The 26294-nt window shown below is 37.6% G+C and overlaps 1 protein-coding gene across 3 annotated transcripts; it reads right to left on the bottom strand.

Moving 5' to 3' along the window:
• Nucleotides 1-81: 81 nt before the first annotated feature.
• On the bottom strand, nucleotides 82-9373 carry LOC112181375 (peptide methionine sulfoxide reductase A5). Of its 3 annotated transcripts, none has more exons than XM_024319746.2 (5): nucleotides 9183-9373; nucleotides 8279-8625; nucleotides 7776-7888; nucleotides 7554-7698; nucleotides 82-569 (listed from the first exon to the last, which is right to left on the bottom strand). In XM_024319746.2, the coding sequence occupies exons 2-5, from the start codon at nucleotides 8588-8590 to the stop codon at nucleotides 372-374; spliced, it is 768 nt and encodes a 255-aa protein (XP_024175514.1). In that variant the 5' UTR covers nucleotides 8591-8625; nucleotides 9183-9373; the 3' UTR covers nucleotides 82-371. The 3 variants fall into 3 exon arrangements, with proteins under 3 accessions (XP_024175514.1, XP_024175517.1, XP_024175516.1); XM_024319749.2 differs by having other exon boundaries at nucleotides 427-588; XM_024319748.2 differs by lacking the exon at nucleotides 82-569 and adding an exon at nucleotides 6861-6921.
• Nucleotides 9374-26294: the final 16921 nt, after the last annotated feature.

The raw sequence follows: 26294 nt of genomic DNA, 5'->3' as shown, positions 1-26294 counted from the left end.
TTTTTTCCTTTGGCTGAAACTAATGAAGCTTTGTTAAGGATAAAGCTAACAGTCTACCAACGACTACCACAAATGACAGAATGAGACCAATAGAGCTTCAGTATATTCATTTAGCCATGACATTAAAAGAAACAACAATCAGTGTCGAGAAAAATGAATAAATTTATATGAGTTAGAAGACACTGAATGATCATCGTACTTTATGTGATCGGAGATTTCTAGATGCATACATAATGACGAGCCAGACTGGGCAAAGAGCACTGATGAATTGGATTGCCTATTCTACAGATAGGGGTACTCGGGAAACCAGCTTGACCAGGCATATAAATGGTGTACAAATGCGAGACCTAAAACTCTACCGCAAAGGCCACCTACAAGTCACTCAAAATTGGCCATCCTTTTTTAATAATCTCAGTGATCTTTACATCAATCTTCTTCTGAATATTTGGAGGGCAAAGCTCTGCAGCATAGCTATTCAGTTTCGCTGCCAAATGTGACCTCTCAAGTTCCTCTTCAGGCAAGTTTCCCATTAGTTGAAGAAGGACTGGCCTGCGCTTCAGCTCAAACTTCTGCATTTTAAAAGTGAATCTGTAATTCAAAAATTTTGGGATTACCAAGTAGAAAAGGTAGATCTGACTTGTAGTTTAAAAAAAAAAAAAAAGAACAAGCAAGCAACCCAATTTCCAAGTATAGCAAAGAATCCATTTCCAGATACTACACTCATCCACAAGACTGAAATAGCCTCACAATTTAACCCTGCAAAATGTAGTTGTCAGTATAGGATAAGCAGGGATCGTTCAGTCCGGGGATTGTAGGGTACACCTACACAAAAAGATCAATTAACAAATAAAATAATAAAATGGGGGGTTTTTGAATTTTGGTTCCTAATCTACTTAAAATAAAAACAAAACAAATAAAACTATATACAATGATCGACTTCCCTAACCTAGACCAATACCACTCAGAAATTACTAAGTGTAAAAACAGAAAATTCATTTCAACATGCTACAAAAATGTGCCCATCTTAAATGCCTAGATAAGAGCTCAAATGAAAAGCCTCAGCGGATCAATCCATTTATCTGATTCGTTCTAATGTAGGATTGGATCGGAAAAGTCCTTACCAAGCCTAATACTACTAATTTTTGAAAACACTCAGCGTAATTCTCTTAACTAGTAGTATTATCTAACCCTCGAATCAACTCACACGTGCAAATTAACCATTAGACATAGAATTTAACACGTAATTTCCAGAATCATTTAACCATTGAACATAGTTTTTACCACTTTTTAGAACTAATTGCTACTTGTTTAACTCAGCGCCTTAACAAATAACAATTACTCTTGGCAAATTAAGAAAACACACAAGAACTCTCACCGTTATTCTAGCATGCAAACTTATGAACTTAACTCTGAAAATTACCTAAACACATAAAAGGGCACAAGATTGTAACATGCATCATAAAAGAATTCTCGAAATTAACTCAATAATAAACTGAAAATCTCAAAAATATTAATAAAAATATTCTGAAAATTCCATGTCTCCAATTACACAACTCGCAAATTGAAACACATAAAACCGAAATAAAAATTATAAGTAGAGTCATAGTTACACTTTGAAGCTTTCCTCAGCGGCTTAGCAACACGGTGATGAACTCGTCTCTGCTGTGGTGGTGGAGCGTCCTTGACTCAGCGCCTAAGAGCTTTGTAGATTGATTGATGGATGGTGGTCACGGTCTTGTAGGAGATGGAGATTTAAGGAGTGAATTGGGCAGAGTCTCGAAAAAGTTTTTGGCCAGGAAGGGATAGGCAATGAATTATCTTGGCTGGGAAGTGATCTTGGCTGGGAAGTGATAGGCAATGAATTATCTTAACTAGTAGTATTATCTAACCCTCGAATCAACTCACACGTGCAAATTAACCATTAGACATAGAATTTAACACGTAATTTCCAGAATCGTTTAACCATTGAACATAGTTTTTACCACTTTTTAGAACTAATTGCTACTTGTTTAACTCAGCGCCTTAACAAATAACAATTACTCTTGGCAAATTAAGAAAACACACAAGAACTCTCACCATTATTCTAGCATGCAAACTTATTAACCTAACTCTGAAAATTACCTAAACACGTAAAAGGGCACAAGATTGTAACATGCATCATAAAAGAATTCTCGAATTTAACTCAATAATAAACTGAAAATCTCAAAAATATTAATAAAAATATTCTGAAAATCTCATGTCTCCAATTACACAACTTGCAAATTGAAACACACAAAACCGAAACAAAAAATATAAGTAGAGTCATAGTTACACTTTGAAGCTTTCCTCAGCGGCTTAGCAACAAGGTGATGAACTCGTCTCTGCTATGGTGGTGGAGCGTCCTTGACTCAGCGCCTTAGAGCTTTGTAGATGGATGACCCCACACTTAGCTTTTGCTAGTCCCTTAGCAAAACAAAAATACAAAACAAAACAACGACTCAACAAAAAAACAAGTAAATGACTCTACTTCCCCTAACTGTTGTCTCAGAGACTCCAAACTCATGGCTTTCACGTTAAACACTTAATCAAAATTGCATAGATAATTCCATGGTTAATAAACCTGTGACATTCATATGACTAAGCAAGATATGGAGAACTTAAGTTATACAGTGAATGATAGCATGTTTCGAACAAGTCCAATCCAAACTCACAGGGCATACTCTCGATTTTTCTCTCAGAAATGGCTATGCTTAAAAGCTTCACTCTCAAGTATATGCAAGAGAATAAATTGTAAGGCAACAAACAGCTTGCATATTTCATCAATAAATGCATTTTGTGAAGAATTATTAAAGACCTCATGAAATGACTAAGTGCACAAATGGACCTAAACCATAAGCTCGACTGCGTACCTGACTCCACTAACCAAAGACTGCCCATCTCAAGGATCAAGTCAGCACTTAAAACAGGTTGTAATGGGGCTAAGCTAGGGTTTTCGAAATGAAGATTAAGGATACAAAAATCCTAAGGACCTAGCAGAGCATATATGGACCACCTTATGTCATCATTTTTGTAGGCCAAATATCATTGTTTTGGGCCAAAACTTCTCTCTAACCAACATGGGAATGGACAAAGGCATAATTTTCAACTTTGAGCCTTCTACAAATTTGAAAGTCCAAAACCACACTTCAACAATTTCCCAAGAATTTTCTTTCTTCTATTTTTCGTCTCTTTTGCCGCTTTTCTTTCTTTCTTTTTCATTTTCATTTTCTTTGTTTTTTTTTTCTTTCATTCATTTTTCACGGCAATCTTCTTTCTTTTTCTTAGTTTTTCCCCACCCCACACTTGTCTTTCATCGTCACCCCTACATACTATGTCATGCTCTACTAAGTCCCTAAGACAAGGGTAGAGATATCCTGTACTAAGCTCATGGTAGGGTAGTGAGGGTGATGAAACAAAGGTTTTCAACGTAGGCTCAAAGGGGTTCATTCTAAGGAGTCCCACGACGGGCACAATTGGGGACACATGCTTGTTTGGCTATGGTGGTTACCCTAATGCCTTCTATCCTGTCCAGGATCAGTGCATATTATGGCATACAAGTTTTGACAGTCACAACAGCCGAGTTCTAGTACTCTCTAGTCCATTAAAATCTATGGCACATGATCATTGGATTTTCAAAGAATGATGAGGTTTTGCAAATACAGCCACGAAATTCTAGAATTATCACTTAAGCACTAAAAAAGAAAGCATTTTAGCTCAACAGCTCACTTAGGGTCAAATGAATCAGACTTAATCCTAGCATGCTTAATGAACCAAGTTACAATCCTATCTCAAATCTTCATACAAGCATCACAATGTCGATTAACCACAGAATTCAATTAAGTCATATTTCGATTGTGAAAACCTTCAGCCATGAATTCAGAGACATGTTCATCCCAGACGTTAGGGGCATCCTAAGACTCAAAAATAAAACAAAAAAACAAAAAGACTATAAAACTAACGATTTTTTTTTTTTTTTTATAACTAAAATAAAGGTGTAAACCTACCCCACACTTAGAATCTACATTGTCCTCAATGTAGGCAAGAAATATGGTATATAGAACCTAAATATGGGGGGCTACGAAAATAAGGGAAAGGTAAAATAAACAAACAAACAAAGACACAAGTACAATTCAACCTAAGCAAGTGAAGGGATAGAAATGTCAAACTCTCGTTGATGGCTCCTTCATAGCCTCGGTTGAAATGGGTTGCCTCCCATGCAGCGCTTTAATATTTATAGTCCTTCAGCCTGGACTCTTCTCCTTGTTCACACGTGCTCGGTCAAGTGTTAGTAACATATACAAGGTTAGGAATACAAACATTATGCATTTCCTACTTTCTAAATTACTTTTACATTTACATACTGGAACATAGGACCTTGTTTGTGCAATGGGACCATAGAACAGCTACCCTCGACAAGGTCATGTTCAATCCAATATACCTTAAGCAGGTCACACAACAATTTTTTTTTTTTTTTTTTTAAGTTTGTTATAAACTTAGTTAATATCTCAATTGATTCCAAGTTGTAAGTCGAGCCCAATAGAAACCACTACTATTGGTGAGATACGATATAGGGATAGTCGCCCAGACATAAGTCTCTTTCCGTTGTTTCAGAAGGCCGGATGGCCAGATTAAGAGGTAAGTGAGAGGGAGGACTCATTTTGGTGATACTACGGAGGCTACTCCCTCATTGAGGTTTAGGCCCCTATCGGCTACTCCCACATAGTGGTTTAGGCTCATTCTATAGTATCTCTGAGATCCAATTGAACCCATCACCCAGGGTCTCAACCTAAGACACCATCCGTATGCGCCCCTTACTCAGCTGGGAAATTAACTAATGTGTTAGACCGTTCTCCAAGTGCTAATAAAGGCCGCCCTCAACCTCAAGAGACCTTAGCAAGGTACTAATGAAGGGTTTAGGCCAATATTAACAAAAGGGCCCTTGTCTACTCATACGATTTTACACACTTACAACAATTAAGTATTTAGCTAAATTCATAACCTAAGTATATTAATCTAAGTGAAACACATACAATTTACAACATACTAAAAAAAAAAACTCATTCTACAATTTACAATATACTGAAAAAAAAAAAAAAAAAAAAAAAAAAAAAATATAAGTGAAACACATTCAATTTACAATATGGTTAAAAAAAACAACATCTACAAATTGTACAACAATGATAAAAGACATGCTTAATTTTGTAACACTCATAAAACTTAAACTAAATCACAATTAAAGCTTGGCCTAACCGAAATCGCAATTTGTCACCATTCCACAAGTATAGTACAAAAATTAGCATGCATTCTATATACAACAAAATCGATGACACTTTAAGTGCAAGAGATTTTAACAATCCCCGGCAACGGCGCCAAAAATTGATTCGGCTGAAATAGCCTCACAATTTAACCCTGCAAAATGTAGTTGTCAGTATAGGATAAGCAGGGATCGTTCAGTCCGGGGATTGTAGGGTACACCTACACAAAAAGGTCAATTAACAAATAAAAGAATAAAATGGGGGTTTTGGAATTTGGTTTCTAATCTACTAAAAGTAAAAACAAAGCAAATAAAACTATATACAATGATCGACTTCCCTAACCTAGACCAATACCACTAAAAAATTACTAAGTGTAAAAACAGAAAATTCATTTCAACATGCTACAAAAATGTGCCCACCTTAAATGCCTAGATAAGAGCTCAAATGAAAAGCCTCAGCGGATCAATCCACTTATCTGATTCATTCTAATGTAGGCTTGAATCGGAAAAGTCCTTACCAAGCCTAATACTACTAATTTTCGAAAACACTCAGCGTAATTCTCTTAACTAGTAGTATTATCTAACCCTCGAATCAACTCACACGTGCAAATTAACCATTAGACATAGAATTTAACACGTAATTTCCAGAATCGTTTAACCATTGAACATAGTTTTTACCACTTTTTAGAACTAATTGCTACTTGTTTAACTCAGCGCCTTAACAAATAACAATTACTCTTGGCAAATTAAGAAAACACACAAGAACTCTCACCATTATTCTAGCATGCAAACTTATTAACCTAACTCTGAAATTACCTAAACACGTAAAAGGGCACAAGATTGTAACATGCATCATAAAAGAATTCTCGAATTTAACTCAATAATAAACTGAAAATCTCAAAAATATTAATAAAAATATTCTGAAAATCTCATGTCTCCAATTACACAACTTGCAAATTGAAACACACAAAACCGAAACAAAAAATATAAGTAGAGTCATAGTTACACTTTGAAGCTTTCCTCAGCGGCTTAGCAACAAGGTGATGAACTCGTCTCTGCTATGGTGGTGGAGCGTCCTTGACTCAGCGCCTTAGAGCTTTGTAGATTGATGGATGGATGGTGTCACGGTCTTGTAGGAGATGAAGGTTTGAGGAGTGAATTGGGCAGTCTTGGAATGGTTTTTGGCCAGGAAGTGATAGGCAATGAATTATCTTGGTCAAGAAGTGATCTTGGCTGGGAAGTGATAGGCCGGGAAGTGATGCAAATTCAGTTCTGGACGTTGCCTATTTATAGGGGAGCATTGGTTGGCTTTCCCAACTGAAACGTCTTCTTTATGGCCTTAACTCCTCTCATAATGGGGCAATTCCTTTAATTTCCAAGCTGAAACGTCTTTCTCTTATTTATTTTTCCAGCTGAAACATCTTTTTCTTATTTATTTTCCTGCTGAAACATCTTTCTCTTTTATTCCCCAACTGAAAACGTCTTTCTCTTATTTATTTTCCAGCTGAAACATCTTTTTTCTTTTATTCCTCAACTGAAAACATCTTTTCTCCTTTATTTCCCTTCTTCATTGCTTGGTCAAATATCTTAATGCTTTATTTTATGACTCCATCATTGCTGTTTCCAAGAGTTCAACCAGGCAACGTTTCCTACAACAAGCAGGAGAATATCAGAATTTTCTAGAGAAAATAAAGGGAAATTAAAATGTAAAGACCGCAAAAATAGTTGACAGTTAGGAATCCTGATCCAGCTAGGATTTTTCATGAATTTTACTTTTTCTGCCTATTTCACTCCAAACACTCAACAAGACTTTCAAAATGACTTAATGACTCAAAACACTAAACTTAAGGGAGAAACAAGGCTAAAATGGGGCACATATTCAATAATATTGTCACACTTTTTGCTCCTATCAACTATTAGTTTCCAACACAAAACATACAAGACCATATAATTTGGCACATCCGTTTCTCTTGGTGAGGATGCATTAACCCTTAAGCTGAAATAGCAGCTTGAAAAAGGGAGGGGAGGTTGAAAATTTAAGTACACTTTTGGGACCTACCACGGTATTATCTCTTCTTCTTTCTTCTATTCAGATTCCCAAAGAGCTCCACATCAAAGGCAGGCCCTAAAATACCAGGAATAAAAGAAACCAACCCGCCCCCCCCCCCCCCCCCCCCCCCCCCCTGATGCTATAAGAAATGTTTAGAATAAATGATCTGACTGAAAATTCCCTCCTTAAGACTATAGTTTGGGCAGAAAGGTATAGGATCTTGAGTTGTACCTGATGTTCAGGCTCAGCAGGATAAAATGTTCCAAGTGGCTGGATTTGAGTAGTGACAATGCTGCTCTTTGACTTAGTTTGCTCTCTCCCTCTGTTTACAGAAGCCAATCTAGACTCTCCAGTTCCATTCGTAAAAACGATAGATCTGTTTACATAACTACTGGCGATAAGTTGATGTTATGGACGGATGAATATGTTATGTGTTGTCAGTCAAGCTTTTACCTGTATTGGTTACCCACATCAGGACCTTGCCCAAAGACTTGTCTATAATCATGACTAGACCAGAAAACCTCCAAAAGTTGCCTGAAGCTGATTAGCCTTTCATCATATACCACCTGCAAATCATTTACAAAACATACACAACTATATCAGTCACTGAAACTTTCAAACATACAGGTAGCAATTGTATAAAAAGCCAGATATCTACAAATAAATCATATGAAATGAAAGGAAGTGAAAAGTTATACTACAAAATTAATGTGTAGCCCAACAACACTTTGATGCCATATTAAAAAAGATGCAAAAAATAGGGAGGTCATATTTTGCACAAGATCGAATAAATGATCCTATTTGGTCAAATTCTTAGAACCATCCAGATAAAACTCCCCATTTTAAAGAGACACCATATTGAGGTATGAATGCTATCCAATTCCAGCTTAAATTCACAGGTGAATGTAGAAAAGGGGAAAACAAAATCAATCAATCAAAAAAAGAAGGGAGACCACCTGCACAGACTCGGCATGATCACCCAAACTTCTGTACTCAGGATTGGCTTTGGATCCTCCAGCATAACCAACAGTGGTCTGAAGAACCCCATTCAAGCACCCGAACACAGCTTCAGACCTCCAAAAGCTACCCAGAGCAAAAACTGCTGATTTCAAAGGCGGGCTGGTCGTTGGGTGGATCCCTAGCCTTGTAGTTTCAGTGATCTGATCTGGGATCCGGATGCACACCCTTTTCTCAGCCGCTAGGATTGTCATAAGCACGAGCGTTGTTAATACACGCCTAAGGGAAATGTTGCTGCAAATAATAGCCATTGGTTTTGTCCAGTGGCGGATCCAGGAATGAAAACCTGGATGGGGCTAAAACTTCTTAGTAAAATGAAAGAAAGAAAAAAACTTGACGGCTAGAGATTTTATCAACTTCAAAGATACACACACCTAGTCAGGGGATGTAGTGAGCCTCACATTATATCTAATCTATACAAAGAGAAAACAACAAAAAAGACAAGAAAAGAACAAACAGAAGAGCAATGCAATATAACCCTGAAATCACTGAATCATGGTTCTGGGCTCCAGGCTTTCAGCATTAATACTTAGCAATGGAGAAAGTGAGCAATAAGCTAATTCAACATCAACTGATTCCTGATTTTGTTTATCCCAATTCCAAAACATTAAAAGATATCAACTTTACATCGCATCATCTATTCATCTTTGGGAGACCAAACAACAGAGGCAAGAAATGCATAGAAGCTTAACAAATCAGAGCAAATTAGATGAATTTAACAGTAGGAATACTGGGGATAATCCCTAAATTGAACTAGGAACCCTAAAATCTTGTATCGAATGGAACAGGAAATCAAATAGAGACTTGCACTTGCAGAGATTGGCTCCTTGGCTAGTCGCTTACACTCGTATATAGGTTGGTTGATCCCAGGCAGGGTCGATTCATCACTGGGCCTTTCCCAAACAAAGATCGATAGAAAGAGGAGCGTCTGAGACCTCCTGCATTGCTTTATATTTCACTAGTCAAATTTTCAGGCTCAAATTTTTAACATTTCGATATGTTGTCATGTAACTACTTTCCTTTTTTTTTTTAGAATTGAATTGAACATTTATTAAGTTCAAGAGGCAATACAAAGGAATATAAGTACACGCAACTTAAGGCGAAAGACAGGACATAAGCAGTTATCTACTAACTAAGACGGCTACCTGCAACAATCGCAAAAACAAACTTACGAACCAGCTGGAAGAAGTGGCAAAATATCTTCACTTCTTCTCAAACATATTCTATGTGTGGCCTCATAAAACCTTGTTCGGGTACAAATCTATTGGGGCAAAACTCTAAATCGAGGAAAGAGTACCACCACATAAAAAAGAGCCAATATTGTAGTTGACCATTGTCCGAATTGAGACGTCTCTCGCTTGGTAAAGAACTAAAGATGATTAGAGCTGCAAACAGCACCAACAGTTTGATAAAAGCGATCGAATGAAGTAACTTGAATGTGAAACCGCCTGAAACTGTTGACGTCACCCATTTTAAGGTATCATCCTTGGAGTGAAGCACCTTCTTCTTGATTTGATCTCAATTGAATTGAAAACAATCCCAAATTCTAAATGATCTTCTGTGGCATCCATTGTGGCACTTGTTGCCATAATAAAGGCAAGTAGAGACAAAACAAAATAACAAAGAAACTTGGAACAACACATAGTAAAGCACTGTCTACAGATGTAGACACTACCTCCCCTGAAATCAGGGAAGAGAACTTGGGGGAGGGGGGAGAACGTGAGGGAATTTCCACAAGATTTCTCAACTTGGTGGGGTGGAAATTTCAGGTTGAAGGGCCAGCAGTTCTTGCAGCCACAAAGTAGAAGATGTTCGTGATATTGAGAAAGTATATCTTCAAAATCTACTATCCATTTCAGGGAGAGAATTGAGGTTTATATGGTGTTGATTGTTGAATGATGCATTAGAGGTCATGTAAATACCTGGAATGGTACTGTTGATAGGGAGTGGCTAATTTGGTAGAGCTTTGTGTATCTTTTACCTTAGTTTTGTTCGATGTGTTCTAGCTTTTACCAATGTACAGCTATGTTTTATGTTTTAATAAAGTTTGTATCAAGGCTTGAATTCAGTGATAAATCCACCATCAGTCCCTTTGAATGGTTTTCGGCATCTCGTAACACAATTATATACAAGTTATACATAAAATTCTCACACGGAAGCAAATTCAATGTTTTTTGGGTAAAGTTGTACCTGCATGCATATTTGCAGTGAGACGCTATTTGTCTAGATGACTTGAACCAATCCCAACTGTGAATCGGACTTTGTTTTTGGTTACATTGAAAGAGATCGACCACTTAAACCCTATCGGAATTCCGCTCGATCTTGCTCCAGGGGCCTAGCAATCGCAGCTTGTGATCAACAACATCACAACTAGATGTCCCCAACCACATATCATGGTTTTAATTGGAGAAAATCCATTAGATGTGCTTATATAAATATATAGGTGTTGGAAAATTTGGTCGATAGATGGTATTTTCGTCATCAGATTTCGTTTCCTACAAAATTCCACAAATACAATATTTTATTAGTAAATAAATATAATCACATTAATGCCATAATAAGCTAAAAATAGAAGATCAACACTTATCTTTTAGATTTGCGAGTCGCCACCAAATGATTACACTTCAAAAAGAGTTTAAGGTTGAGGCGTGTAAACACTGCCCTTAAGAGTAGATTTCGCCCCTCGGAGACAATGTCTCGGTGTAGCAGGTTTGTGGCGCCCTACCCTCCAGGGTACAACAACCGTTAATCCTTGTAAGCGTACACTCGCAAACTTAGATCCTAGAAATGCTTGATTTTTCCCTTTGGCATTATGGAAGAGCAAGAACAAAGCACACTCTAGAATATGTATGAACTCACTAGAGAAATGGCTAGGAGAGAACTATAGAAGATAATGAATTTCATTGTATGTGTAAGAGCAAGAAGTGACATGTATATATAGTAGATGAAAATACTTAGAAATATGATGCAAATTTAATAAGATAATTATTGGAATATTGTAACTCCCATAACCTTAATATGCCATAATATTATGATCATAATGAAGTAGTAACGTTTAAGCATAAATATATAGTAAATAGTTTTTCAAAGCATTGGGAGTTACACAAAGTATTTTGAAATACACAATCAAAATTTCCAACAGTAGGTCCTTCTTTGATCTCTTGTTATGCATAGGCAATGTTCACCTTTTCCATCAAGAGTTGAATTTGAACGGATTAGTATGTATATCTCTCTTTCAAAAATCATAAAATGCAATCTCAAGTCCCAGCAGGGTGCCCTCCTTGCATAACTAGCACTCTACTTGTTATCAATGCTCCCGGAATTTGAAGTTTCTGTACTCATTCACAATCATGATGCTGAGTTCCGGTGACTATGGAGGCCAATTAAGTGTCTTGCCCCCAACACAAAAATCTGATTCTGGGTTTTACTTTGGGAATGGTTCAACATAATTTTTTATGTATACTACCAGTAAATATATAGAACTATTTTCTTTCTTGTCCTTTATGTTGCCTTTGTTTAACCCTTTTAGATCTTCCTCACAGTTGAAGAGCTGCATCGAGAACTTGTTTCCGTAGGATCATTTCAGTAACGACGGTTATTTTTTCACAAAAAAAATTGGTATTCTTTTGGATAACTTAAGAGTAAATAATAAAAGAGGTTATTTTAAAGTGTCTTATTATAATACAGGACACACAAATGTTCCCATGATAATTAAGGTCACCTCTTTACAACCTGCCACTCAAATTAAGCGTAATTACCAACGCTACCATTGGCAGCTCTCTCTCTCTCTCTCTCCATGTTATCCATTCGGGTATTTCTAAATGTACTCAGCAAAGTTCTTAATACACCCAGCAAATTTATTTGTTTAAAACTATATCTAACTAAGCCACCAAATTTCCCAAACTAACCTTATCTTGCACCCAGCAAAAGAAACACAGCGATGAAATAAACTTTCCAGAGTTAGGTCTTGTCCTTTGATCATGACTCTTGAACCTCTCATTTCATGTCCGCATAGATTGAATTTGTAGGATATATGCTGATTTACAGAGAAGGGAAGAACTCCTGCAATTGGAGTAGGCCGGTTGTCTCCAAAGAACTGGCATCAATAAGCTTTGCCAAAGCACGGGAAACTAAAAATCATATGGAAAACTAGATGTGTTATGTGGGGTTTCACCCTTCCTCCTATGGATTGTGGTTGTGTGAATAATCATCAAGGAAATAACAATAAAGGAAGACATTTGTTGGCAATTTGGAGGTTATAAGAACACTTCTTGGATCATGAAAGAGAGCAACTACACAAAGCATGAAATGGTATGGAAAGAAGGAATAAAGGTCCCCTTCTTTCTTCCAATCAAAGCCAAGCCTATAATCATGAACTCTCTCTATCCATCTCTTTGTCCCTCTCACTATCTTACTTTCAAGTTTCAACACCATCAAACCACCATAACTCCCAAATCTAGTCATATACGGAACTAATTTCAAAAATGGATATCGTCAGGTATATGACACATTAAGTCTAAACCTCCTCTCGCACTCTAATCTAGTCCAGCTTGATCAGAATTGGATTTGTAGTCAAATCTAATCTATTGTACTTGTACCAGACACAGCCATAGTACCTCCGCTGTGAAGTTTCATCGTTGTGTTGTGTTTTTTTGTTGGGTACAAGATAAGGGCAGTTTGGGAAAGTAATTGGTTTAATTAGATATATTTAAAAATAAATAAATTTGCTGGGTACATTTAGAAACGCCCTATTTCGTTACCCAAACCTTATTTTGCAGATCCCTTCTTCTTCTTCCCTTATCTTTTGTAGATCCCCTTTTCTCTTTTCATTCCCTTTCTCTCTCTTCTATTCTTCTTTTCCTACTGTACTTTACTCTCAAACCCAAGGCCCAGGCCAACGACGGTGTCTTTTCCATCGAGATCCTTCAATTTGTTTGATTACTTTTGGTTGATTTTATCCTTTTTAACTGGGCTTGTTCTTCACCCCTCGAATTTGGGGATTTGCATTTTGGATTGCTTCATGCTTTTCTGAGTGTTGATGAAGAATTGGAAGTGTGTGGTGTGGTCTTCTTATTCAATTATATGAGCCATGACCGATTTGAGTGTAAAGAAGAAATTGGCATGGCCGACCCATGGGGAATTGGTGGTGATGATATGAAATTAAGCTGGTGATTTGTTTATTTAATCCAACATTTTTGTTTCTTTGAGTTTGTAATTCAATATTGAATTTCAAGTTTGATGCTTGCTTAGCTTTGTGTATATTCAATTATGAAGTATGGCTCTGAGCAATGAGAAGAAAGTGAAGTAAAGAACAAAGAAGAACAGAGGGGAGGGGGAGAGAGAGAGTCTCTATCCTTGAAGAGAAGAACAGAAGGGAGAAAGAAACAAAAACAATTGATCTCATAATTTTTTTTAATTGAGTAAAAAAAAAAAAAAGTTGGACCAAATTACCCCTCAAAGTATGCCACGTGGCTGGACTCTTAACGCTATCATGAACGGCGTGTACCCTTCTTGGGTCAGACTTCAAACTTGGGGTACCAAAGTGATAGTTTTTCATAGTCGGGTATTGATGTTAAGAGTCGGCCTTAGTTCGGGTACTGTTTGTAAAATTTTCTCAATAAAAAAACAAAAACAAAGCTTTATCAAGTCAATACCACAAGAAACAAAGCATGCTAGGTCCACAGTAGAAAACACTAATAGCAAGACCGCAGCAGCACCATTCTTTACTATATGCTAGGTCCACAAGAACATTATTAAAAGCCCTAACTCACCTCCCCAACAACTTTCTTCATCCTACTTCAATATTATATTCATCACTTTCTCCAAACCATAAACACAAACAGACAAAAATACAAAATCCTACGATAAATTATCACAACCCAGCCACAGTTTCAGTTTAAAATCACTTCTTCTTAAGTTTCGAAACCCCCAATTTGGGTTGTACCTAGAAACCCCAAAATAGAATATAATATAGAAACCCTAAACCAAAACCCTGATTCGAAACCCTAACTATCATAACAAAACTCAATCGATTAGGCTTATAAACAAATGATTAGCCTTAAAAACGAATACTCACTATAATTAGGAAGCTCATCTCCTTCGCTTTCATTGCACAGTATCCATTCATCATCTACCATTCCGCCTCGACTATGCATTTCGAGTTCTCAATTCTGGAATTAGGATTAAATTCTGGGTATCGGGTTCTCTTCTGGATTTTGATCCCTCACTCTTTTTTTTTTTTTGAAAGGGATCCCTCACTCTTCATTTTGCCTAAGAGAGTGGCTGTTGGTTTAGAATAGGTTCGATGGAACTAATCCAGTTTTTTTGTTTTAGATCTAAAATGGGGGACTGTGCTAGGGTTAATAGATGTTATTACAGGAAGGCGATCAATGATTTTGGGGAAATGAGAAGTTGATTAGAGGAAAAAATGGATTAAGGGCTAGACAGTAATTTAGCCTCCAAAATGACCAAAAATTATTCAAGTTTAAACACAATGGACGGATTTAACGTCCAATTTGGATGGAGGTCCAACAATTGGACACGGCTAATGAATTTGGAGAGTACAAGGGTGTTACTGATTAAATTGAAACTAGATGGACTAACATAATGACGACCTCGAACCTCCGAGGGGTAAACTGAAATTAGTCCCTATATATATATATATAGGGTCACCTCTCATCAAACTGATTCTCGCCAGACAATAATAAATGAAGAGCATAGTATCTATGTCATATAAAAAACAGGACAAACCAATTACATAGTTTGTTCGCCAGACAAACTGATTCAAATTAGTGTGTGTGTGTGCGCGCGCGCGTAGTTATATGAATGTGTATGTGTATATATTTATTGTGTAATATATAATTTATATATATATATCTAATGCGGTGACGATACTGGAGGGGAGGTCCTACGGAAAAATAGCTCGATGCCAGGATAATAAAAAGCTTAACACCCCTCGTTCTTATTACTTTTTCAATATGAAAAAGAAAAAAATGAAAAATGAAAGGGTCGTCTTATTCAAAACCTCAATCCAATTATGAAATCCCTTCTCTCCCACTTCACACCTCGAAACGCACCGTTCTTTTATAGAGAGAAGCGCTTTCACATCTTCTTAACCGGAAACGGTTGACTTATCTGTCAACTTTTCCACTATCACCCCCAAAAAACCAAACAATTAGCCACACATAGAATAGTATTTAATTTACGGGCTTATGGGCAGGGCTCGACGAGCTCTTACGGGCCTTCTGCAGGCTTGACCTATGGGCCAGGCCGACTTCAAACCTCTAAACCAAGCCTGGCCTTCTACCCACTTGGCCGGACTTTTTGCAAGCTTTTATGAGGGCCGAGCCAGGCTTTTACCTATCAGGCTCGCGGCCTCCATCGGCCAATTTGATCCCCGGGCCAAATGATGAGGCCTAGGTGGTTATCAAGAAAAACTTACCAAAACCCTATTGTTAATGCACCTTTTGCCTTTTTCTATTCTTCTTTTTCTGGGCATAGACCATGTTATGCCAAAAAGAAATCATAATTGGTTTTAATATGATAATTATCAAAAGTGTTCACCTAAGACATAGTTTTTAAGAGTATGTGAGGGATGAGTGAATTTCGACAGACACAACCACTTTTTTTTTTTGGTTTTTGAACATCAAAATAGAGATTTGATTAATCTCAAGGCTAGAACAACACATACAATAGATCCTTATACACTTGTACCCTAAATCAGTGGTCAAGCGATCGAGCAAGGGAAATTAGTACCATCCACTAGTACAATGAAACTCAATTAATTCAAGAGCCTACATGACTACGTAAAGTCATTTCACACAAAGTAAAATAGCTTGAATCTCTATGTAAAGTCATCTTCTTCTTCTTCATATTCACCCTTAAGCACTAAGTGATCCAAATATATGATAACCAGCCTAATTTGTGGAACATAGCAGCACATCGTAATAGCATCAAAATCAGTACTCAGCTTGGTTAAAGCGTCATCCTCATTTCCAATTCTATACCAATAATCTATCCTTGAACCACCATAGTCCTCATTCAACCCCCTTACCATGGAATCAACTTCCACAAGTGAGATTTTATCCTTGTCAACATGGTCATAGTAGTCTATCTTTCCCCTTATATATTGGTTGTCCCTAACAAATCATCCATGATACATTTTAACAACAAAGTAATCCGGGTTATCTGCAAATAAAAAAACAAAAACAAAGCTTTATCAAGTCATGAATACCACAAGAAACAAAGCATGATAGGTCCACAGCAGAAAACACTAATAGCAGGACCGCAACACCATTCTTTACTATATGCTAGGCCCACAAGAACAATATTAAAAGCTCTAACTCACCTCCCCAACAACTTTCTTCATCCTACTTCAATACTATATTCATCACTTTCTCTAAACCATAAACACAAAAGACAAAAATACAAAATGCTACAATAAATTATCACAAACCAGCCACAGTTTTCAGTTTAAAATCACTTCTTCTTAAGTTCCGAAAACCCCAATTTGTGCTGTACCTAGAAACCCCAGAATAGAATATAGAAACCCTAAACCAAAACCCCGATTCGAAACCCTAACTATCATAACAAAACCCAATCGATTAGGCTTATAAACAAATGATTAGCCTTAAAAAGGAATACTCACTATAATTAGGAAGTTCCTCTTGTTACACCCCATATCTGAGATACCCTTTTTACTGAGTTGCATGAAATTCCTTATGGTTACCGTTCGCAGTTATAATTTTAACGTTTAGGGGGTGGTTAAAAATTGACTTTTTGTGAGTTAATAATTTGAGAAAATTTCCTTCATGAAAGTTGTAGAGGGCGTTAAACCGAGCGCGTGCATATGTGGTACGTAAAAATCGGAGTTCGTATGCAAAAGTTATGAGTGAATTACGAAAATTACTGTTCATGGTAAATTTTTGATATATAGGGAAAGTTACCCGGGTAGGTTTCCAAAACCGGAAACCCACCCCTCTTTCTCTCTCCTCTCCCCCGAGTCTCCCCCTTTCTCCTTCGGGTTTTCTTCCTCCCTCCGATTCCTCACTTTCCGGCCACCATCTGGCATGCAACCGGTCACCACAGGGGCGCCTCAACCCGCTCGTGATACCAGTGACCTGGGATTGGGGAGTTTTGGCCGTGAAAGCCCGGATCGAAGCAAGAAGTGCTCCGGTTGCAGTTTTGGGATTTTGCCGATTCCCGGCCATTCCGGCCACCTCCGGCCACCATATTCCCATCGAAGGTTCGGTTTTTGATGGAGATTATTTCCCCTAAGGTGGTTCATTCCAATTTGTATTGTAGAAGTCGAATTGACAATTTTTCATTTCTAGGGTTCTTGAAGCTTCGGGGCTTTCCTTCACCGGCTTGATTCGGCCACTTCGAGGTAAAATTGGATGATGTTGTAGTTTGGAAGTTGATTGGGCTTGTTGTGTAGATGCTAGTGCCGGAGTTTGGTGATCATCGGAGGAGGTCGCCGCTGGCGCGTGGTCCCCACTCGCCGCCACTGTAGGTAGCGCGTGGAGGCGCGTAAAGCAGTATTTTAATTGTCGTTTTAACCCCATATACTCTATAACGATTGTAGAATGTAATGTATGAAGTTTGGTGGAAATTGGAGGAATTACGAATTGTGTTTAATTGCTTAATTAACGATTTATGTGAATTCGATCGCCGGAATTCTTTCGAATTCACTCTAGAATTTATTTATCGATGATTGAATATGGATGGAGTATTAAGGATGGAAATTGTAGAGGGTTGAGGAGTCGGATGTTAGGAAGGGGGATGTTTTAAATTTCCAATTAAGTATCGTAAAGTTAAAGTTCCGTCCTGTGAATTATATATTTATGATTATTATTCGTACAGGACGAGAGAAGTCTCCATACGAGGAGAATCACGAGCGACGTCAGGATTGACCGCATATTGTGAGTGGACCTTTGATTTTAATTGATGCATGCAAATTATATTCCGCAAGTTTTGAGTTTATCGATTTATCAATTTAATTATCGAGCATTTTATTTTGGTTTGGATTATTGAATGATTTATTGGTTTGAACTTTTGAATTTAGATTCATTATGCTCGATTTGAGGATTTTGATTTATGCGGATTCGGAAATCTATACTTATTTATACCCTATTTATATTTGAACCTGAGATGAGCTTGGCGTGCGGGGTCACGTCTTTATTCATTGGATTCCGATTTTTCGAGATAAGTGGGGAAATTATACAGATTTACTGGCTTTTGACGATCTTCTTCCTCACCATACGCGGGTCATGTGAATAGGTCTCCTCCTCACTTACTTTGTGTTTGTGAGTGGCAGTGAGGTAGCTTTCTCCTCCTCACGTGGGTGGTAGTCGAGGTGATATTCTCCTCCTCACACAATCTATGTGTGAGTGGTAGTTGAGGTTATTAGTTCTCCTCCTCGCACAATCTATGTGTGAGTGGCAGTCGAGGGTAGGTTGAGCCTGAGGGGCTCCATTCCTGTATGGTGAACCCATTTTCCCCATGTTCTTTTGTTGTTGTTCTTGACTAGCGGGGCTAGTCGGTCTTTTTTTTAATTATTGCATGCATCGGGAGTTTTATTGAGATAAATGTGGAAAAGTATAAAACCCTTTTTCTTTCAATTATTTATTTTTGTTCACTCACGCTAACGTTTTTATATACTTTTCCCTGGGCCCTTCGGTTTCAAATGCCCAGATTGCAGTATTGTTGCTCGGTGTACGAGTGTGAGCCATAGTGACCGCACCTGCTTCCGCCATCACCTTCCGTAGGTTACCTGTTTAACCTACTGCACTCCTTGTCTATTTATATTCCTAGAATGCTCTGATTACTAAGGGATATGTAACCCAAACTTGTATGTATTATATTTGAGGTCTATGACCTAACTTTGGTGATTGTAGTAACTTGTACCCTTTGGAGATTATGTACGATGATATTAGCTTTGGGATGATTGTTTGAATTTGGGAGCAGGGTGGCTCCAGGAGTTGTGGTTGGATAATTAGAAGTGAATTTTGGTTTTCCGCAGGTTTTTGGGTTAACCATTTTTAAGGGAGGTTATGCCGAAATTTTTGGTAAATCTCCTTTAAAGGTGGGTCCTGCAGGGCCACTTCGGATTCCAGGGTGGAATTTGGGGTGGGTCTTGTCACCTCTCCTTCGCTTTCATTGCGCGGTGTCCATTCATCATTTGTCATTCCGCCTCGACTATGCGTTTCGAGTTCTCAATTCTAGATTTAGGATTAAATTCTGGGTATCGGGTTCTCTTCTAGGTTTTGATCCCTTACTCTTCGTTTTGCCTAAGAGAGTGGCTATTGGTATAGAGTAGGTTTCGATGGAACTAATCCAGGTTTTTGTTTTAGATCTAAAATGGGGGACTATGCTAGGGTTAATAGATGTTATTAGAGGAAGGTGATCGATGATTTTGGGGAAATGAGAAGTTGATTGGAGGAAAAAATGGATTAAGGGCTAGGGAGTAATTTAACCTCTAAAACGACAAAAAATTATTCAAGTTTAAATGCAACGGATTGATTTAACATCCAATTTGGACGCAGGTCCAAAAATTGGACATGGTTGATGAATTTGGAGAGTACAAGGGTGTTACTGATTAAATTGAAAATAGAGGGACTAACATGATTACGACCCCGAACCTCCAGGGGGTAAACTGAAATGAGTCAATATAATATATATATATATATATATATATATATATAGAGAGAGAGAGAGAGAGAGAGAGAGAGAGAGAGAGAGAGAGAGTCACCTTTCATCAAACTGATTCTCGCCACACAATAATAAATGAAGAGCATAGTATCTATGTCTTATAAAAAAAAATAGGACAAACCAATTACATAGTTTGTTCGCCAGACAAACTTATTCAAATTAGTGTGTGTACATATATATATATAGTTATATGTATGTGTATGTGTATGTGTATATATTTATTGCATAATATAATATATATATATATAAAATATATATATATATAATTAGCTACACATAGATATTATTTAATTTACGGGCTTACGGGCCGGGCTTGAAGGGCTTTTATGGGCCTGACCTATGAGCCGGGCCAGCTTCAAACCCCTAAACCAAACCTGGCCCCGTGGAGGGCCGGGCTTTTTGCCGGCTTTTATGCGGGTGGGCTTTTACCTATCGAGCTTGCGGGCGTCCATCGGCCAATTTGATCCGCGGGCCAAATGATGAGGCCTAAGTGGTTATCAAGAGAAACTTACCTAAACCCTATTGTTAATGCACATTTGATTTTTTTTTTCTATTCTTCTTTTTCTTGGCATAGACCATGTTACGCCAAAAAAAAATCATAATTGGTTTTAATATGATAATTATCAAAAGTGTTCACCTAAGACAGAGTTTTTAAGAGTATGTGAGGGATGAGTGAATTTCGGCAGACACGGCGACATTTTTTTTTTTGGTTTTTTTACATCAAAATAGAGATTTGATTAATCTCAATGCCAGAACGACACATACAATAGATCCTTATACACTTGTACCCTAAATCAGTGGTCAAGAGAGCAAGGGAAATTAGTACCATCCACTAGTACAATAAAAATCAATTAATTCAAGAGCCTACATGACTACGTAAAGTCATTTCACACAAAGTAAAATAGCTTGAATTTCCCTTCGTCAATGCACTCAATTATTTGTTGCAGAAACCCTATAGTATGCAAGCTAAGCTAGCAACAATTTTATTAGCAAAGGCCACTCCAAAACGAAGTAACGCGACAAAAATAATTCCTCCTAAATTCCAAATTCGAAATCTCTTATTCTGTAGGCTAGACAAACCAGTCTGGAGTTGAGCCCAGATCCAAGTAACTCCCCAAATCGCTTTAGGCACCCAAATCACTCGGGGCACGCTATTGTGAATCTCACCCTTAGCCACGACTAACCATCTTTGTGCAACACCACCACGCCGGCACCACAACAATTTTATCCAAAGCCTTGAGGTCGGGAAAATCAGTAGTTCCTCGCCAACTAGATGATGATCCCTATAAAATCTCCATTGCGCTCTATGCCCAAGAGCAGTAATAGCTCGTCCACAATCAATGCTCCACTCAATCCAAGCTCCTTGCAATTGCTGCATTCTGATCTCTTTGCACTTTGAGGTGTCCCCAACAAGGTCGAGCCTTCCAACCTGAGACCGTAAACCCGCCCTCCTCTCCAAATTCACTTTGGTGAGAAATTACCTATGTGGAGGGGAAACCTGAGTACATCAGCTCTCTGGAGGGAAACTCAGTTGAAAGCTCGTCGAACGAAGTTGACGTTTAATTGTTGCGAGAAGACAACAAGAGGCAGAGAGGAAGAGTTTGCTTGGTGTTGATGACATACGCTGTTGATGGAATCTAAGCCATGACGGCTAGGGTTTGGTAGAAGTCGCAACCTCATACAAATTTCTACTCAACTTCTTCTAAAGTTTTCGGCAACATGCAATAAATTCATTGGTTTAGTTGATATTATAAAAACTTGAAATTGTGTATAGTTTCTCAAATACCCCTTACTACCATATGTATTAAGTTCATTGGCTAATATTACAAAATTTTTTTTTAATAGAAACGACAATTTTTATCCCCACCTCACCTATTTCACTGAGATTTGAACATGTAATTTTCACGGTCTCGATTATTTCAAATAATAAACAGAACACAGCTCACCGACTGATATTATAAAAGCTTACAATTGTTTAGTTAATCTCAATCATCATATTCACTCGTCCTCTACAGTTCATTAGTTACATTATCAAAATTTTAATTATCATATATTCAAAACACTTTTTTGCCACCTAGCCTCCTTCAAGCATATCAACACCCTTTCCCCTCTTTAAAGAGTAAATCTCTTGAAATTAACTCATTAAAAAAGTAATAATGGGTACCGACCAAAAAGATAAAATAATAAAAATAGGTAGCTGAGTGAACAAGGATAGATATTTTTATTTATTTTATTCATTCAAATATTTAATTAAGGGGCCGTGACCACTTACCCATTTTCAACTTAAAAATTGCCCACTTACTCCACTAAGAGTTTTTTAACCCCATTTACCCAATCTAAAATCCATTGACAATTTTGCCCCTATTATAATTAATAAATTGCATCTCTTCTCAAACTCACTCTCTCAGACTCTCTCTTCGATCTATTTTCTCTGCCCTCTCCCCTCACCGATTTCTCTCTCTCTCTCTCTCTCTCTCTCTCTCTCTCTCTCTCTCTCTCTCTCTCTCTCTCCCCCATGTCTGCATCCCATTAGCACTGGTACACCTCGGAGTTCCCTGACCCACCCCAAATCCTCCACGTATACGACACCATTTTCCATGGCTTCTCTGCAACTCTCACCTCTGACTAAGTTGCCTCCCTCAGCCAACACCCTGCTGTTCTCCACGTCTTCGAAGACCGCAGCCGCCAGCTCCACACCACCCGCTCGTCGCAGTTCCTGGGCCTGAGAAACCAGAAGGGGCTGTGGTCGGAATCGGACTACGGCTCCGACGTCATCGTCGGGGTTTTCGATGCTGGAGTTTGGCCGGAGCGTCGGAGCTTTTCCGATAGGAATCTCGGTCCGGTTCCGAAGTGGTGGAGATTTATGAGAGTTCTCTTGCAATGTTTAGAGGCAGAGAACCCAGACCAAGCAGAATAGCCAAAAAAAAATATTCAATGTCATTGGATGTGTCTGTAACTCTCTCTCTCTCTCTCTCTCTCTCTCTCTCTCTCTCATTGAAGGAAGTAAGCAAATGTTGTATATGGGCTTTGATTGCGGTGGTTTGTTTCTCAAAAAAATTGGCCGATTTCAATATGGGATGTTGCTAGAAGTTATTGTTTTGTTTATTATGATTTGGTTGGGCAATAATAAGATCAGTAGTGGGCAATAAAATGATTATTAGAAGATAATAATAAAATTATTGGGGGACAATAAAATATTTATTGGGCAATAATAAGATTATTACAGGGCAATAATAAGATTATTTATTTGGATAAATCTATTAAAACTTTCAAAATTAAAAACATCTTCATTTTTCACTAATTATTGACTCCTAATAAATTTGTTATTTGGGGGCAATAATATGATTATTGGGAGGCAATAATATGATTACTGGGTATTATTAGGGGGTAATAAATTTAGACGCCGGAATCCGGTACTGGAGTCCGCGGCAGGCCACCGGTCACCGGAGTCCGACAAGGTCTCCGATGACTTCTCTCTCTAAGTGACAAAGAAGGAGAGGGCAAAAATGTCTCAAAAATAAATAAAAAGGAATAAAAAAATAATTAATTGGGTAATAGGGAAATGATCTCTTAAAGTGTTTGGGTAAATGAGCAATTTCTTAGAGTGTTTAGATAAGTGGGCAATTTTTATTTTAAAATTGTGTAAATGGTCATTATCCCAAAAAAAAAAAGGGAAAACGCACTTTATACAAGAACTGATTCCTTATGTAATTAAAGGTAATAACAATAGTAAACTTGCAAACTTTGAAAAGTACCTGACCAAAGTCGGAGGTGCAGTCCATGAATTCATAGTTTGCAAAGAATATGAAAAATCGAGTACAATCATCAATTGAGTAATTATATTTTCAAAGCAACATCCATGTATAATCTGCAACACGAAAGGTAGAGGTACTACTACTGAGGTAGTGTAAAAGGCATTAAGGAACAGCTAAACCACAGAGATAATAGAAATTAATACAGTAGATAGAAATAAACAGAAAGTAGAAGATCAAATGGTGATTGACCATTGGACTCAAAACCATCCACAAAATAACAATGCCAAAATTGTTGCATATATATTCTCACGTGTGAGTAAAACAGTTTCAAAACCATTTGAATAAGATCATAACATCTAAAAAAATAAAGACTGAAGAAAATACTCAGTTGCCACTTTCATGAATAAAACAGCAAGAGAAAACGAACAATAGACAATGGTATCTTGTTTCTCACGTGTAAAGAGTGGCAGGTAAACTGAAACTGTAGATCCAACTACCTCAAAGATGCAGAGGGGGAAAAGGAATAAGAAGGAGTGAAGAAATGCACTAAAAATGATCGAAAACCGAATTCTGAGTGCATGAAAAGAGTTATAATCTTTCCTTGAGAATTAAGTACCAGCAAGGCAAGGGCACTACAAATTCGATGATCCACTGCATGCTCAACCCTGACGCCAACATTCTTACTATAGTACAAAACACTGGAAGTTGAATTTTAGAATTGAATACACTTCTGGAAATCCTCGTCAATAACAAGCTTTCCTTTCTATAAAGATTTTCAACCTCTTTAAAAGTCTGTGATCCCTATAGCAGCTAGCATTTGGTCAAGACTGCTCTTGATCCTAGATAGCAACACACCTTGTGAGTCAGCTTATTTGGGCATCTCTAACGCATGCAAATAAAGAAAGTACAAACGTTCCCTTAAAAGGCTTATAATTCAGGTTTAATTTTGATGCCATTTGAAAGAGGTCCCATCTTTTTTCCATACCTCCTTTTTTCTAACATTGAAATATCTAAGTTCTATTAAAGGATAGAGACAGGGCATACATATTTGAGAAATGTCGACTATGTTTTAGAGTTTGCCATCTTCTTATGTCGTCGGAAAATGTAGGTTAAGTTTTTTCAAAGCTTTGTGAAAGTTTCTAATTGGCAGAGTAAAAAAGCTGAGCTCCACCAAATCATGATTCATGAACGGGTTATTTGCTTGAACTGCTCTTCAAATATCTAAGTCATTACCTGTGCTGTATTCTTGTCATAGATATCATACATGAACCAGCAAAACCACATGCTAGGCTTGCTTGGTGAGCCACCAATTCTTGTCTGTATAGAAACATTATTCACCAGTGCTGGGTAGAAGTGCAAGTCTGAATCATGACTCTTATGAGTCTTAATTTATCTAATATGTTTTATTAGACAGATACCTCACTTCTGGTGGTACCTGTCTTGTCTCTCACCTCAAGGAGGTAGGGAAAGATGTTTGAAAAAAAGAACAGCAGCATGTGCATCTGCTGGAGATGAGTTATGTGAACGGCAAAACAAACATATGTGATTTCTTGATTTGAAATAAGCTGGTGTGTCCCTCATTTGTGCCAATGTTAACCACTCATTTCATATAGCAGATGATCTTCCACACACCATTTCATCATCTATAATTCTATATATAGACATACGACTTCATGATCAGTAACTCAACTCCTTCATTAAAGATCAAAGCTTCCTATCTTTCCCATATCCTTTCAAATTTTTTATTGTTTATCCACTTGGAAATATAAAAGCCATGGGTTTCCGGCTTCCTGGAATTGTTAGCCCCAAGAGAAGTCTTACCCAATCTTCATCTAATGCAAACAAAACAGCTTCAAAGACCTTAGATATGCCAAAAGGCTATTTTGCAGTCTATGTTGGAGAAAGCCAGAAAAAGTGATTTGTGATTCCAATATCATACTTGAACCAACCTTCATTTATGGATTTGCTGAATCAAGCTGAAGAAGAATTTGGATACGATCATCCCATGGGAGGTATCACAATTCCTAGCAGTGAGGACACCTTCCTTGATCTGACTTCCAGCTTAAGTGTGTGACTGAATGATGAAATGAAAATGGGATCCAACTTCATATTCCAAAGGCATCAGAATTTCAGAACTGCTGAGTCAAGATGAAGAAGAGGCAAGGCGATGATGGATCGTCAACTGAATCAACTCACCTCTTTGCTGAAGAGAAATTTATCTAACTCTGAAGCTGCTATGGAGCTGAAAGATACACAATTTATGAAGCAGACCAATGGCGACTCCATATGAATTCACAAAAACAATTCGTCCAAATATCACAAATCCATTTTTGAACATAAAGATGGTGAAATTTTGTCTTAGTCCCATGTAAATTTTGTGTTCTCCCAGGATCATATCCTGGGAATATATAACAGTTCAATCCTCATCAACTGTCTTGTCTTATTTTGTATTAGACCAGTGCCAGTTTGTTTATACTAAATGGAAGCATAC

Source organism: Rosa chinensis, unplaced genomic scaffold (assembly GCF_002994745.2).
Source record: "Rosa chinensis cultivar Old Blush unplaced genomic scaffold, RchiOBHm-V2 RchiOBHmChr0c32, whole genome shotgun sequence".
In the NCBI taxonomy this organism is placed as follows: Eukaryota; Viridiplantae; Streptophyta; class Magnoliopsida; order Rosales; family Rosaceae; genus Rosa; species Rosa chinensis.
Note: the sequence above shows the minus strand (reverse complement) of the source record. Positions and strands in the feature narration are given on the sequence as shown.

Excerpts from the sequence above, each read along its gene's own strand:
- LOC112181375 (XM_024319746.2), bottom strand. The coding sequence starts at position 8,590 with ATGGCTATTATTTGCAGCAACATTTCCCTTAGGCGTGTATTAACAACG. Across the intron at positions 7,699-7,775 it reads GATGTGGGTAACCAATACAG|ATCTATCGTTTTTACGAATG; the intron begins GTAAAAGCTTGA and ends TTATGTAAACAG. Across the intron at positions 570-7,553 it reads CTGCTGAGCCTGAACATCAG|AAGTTTGAGCTGAAGCGCAG; the intron begins GTACAACTCAAG and ends TTTAAAATGCAG.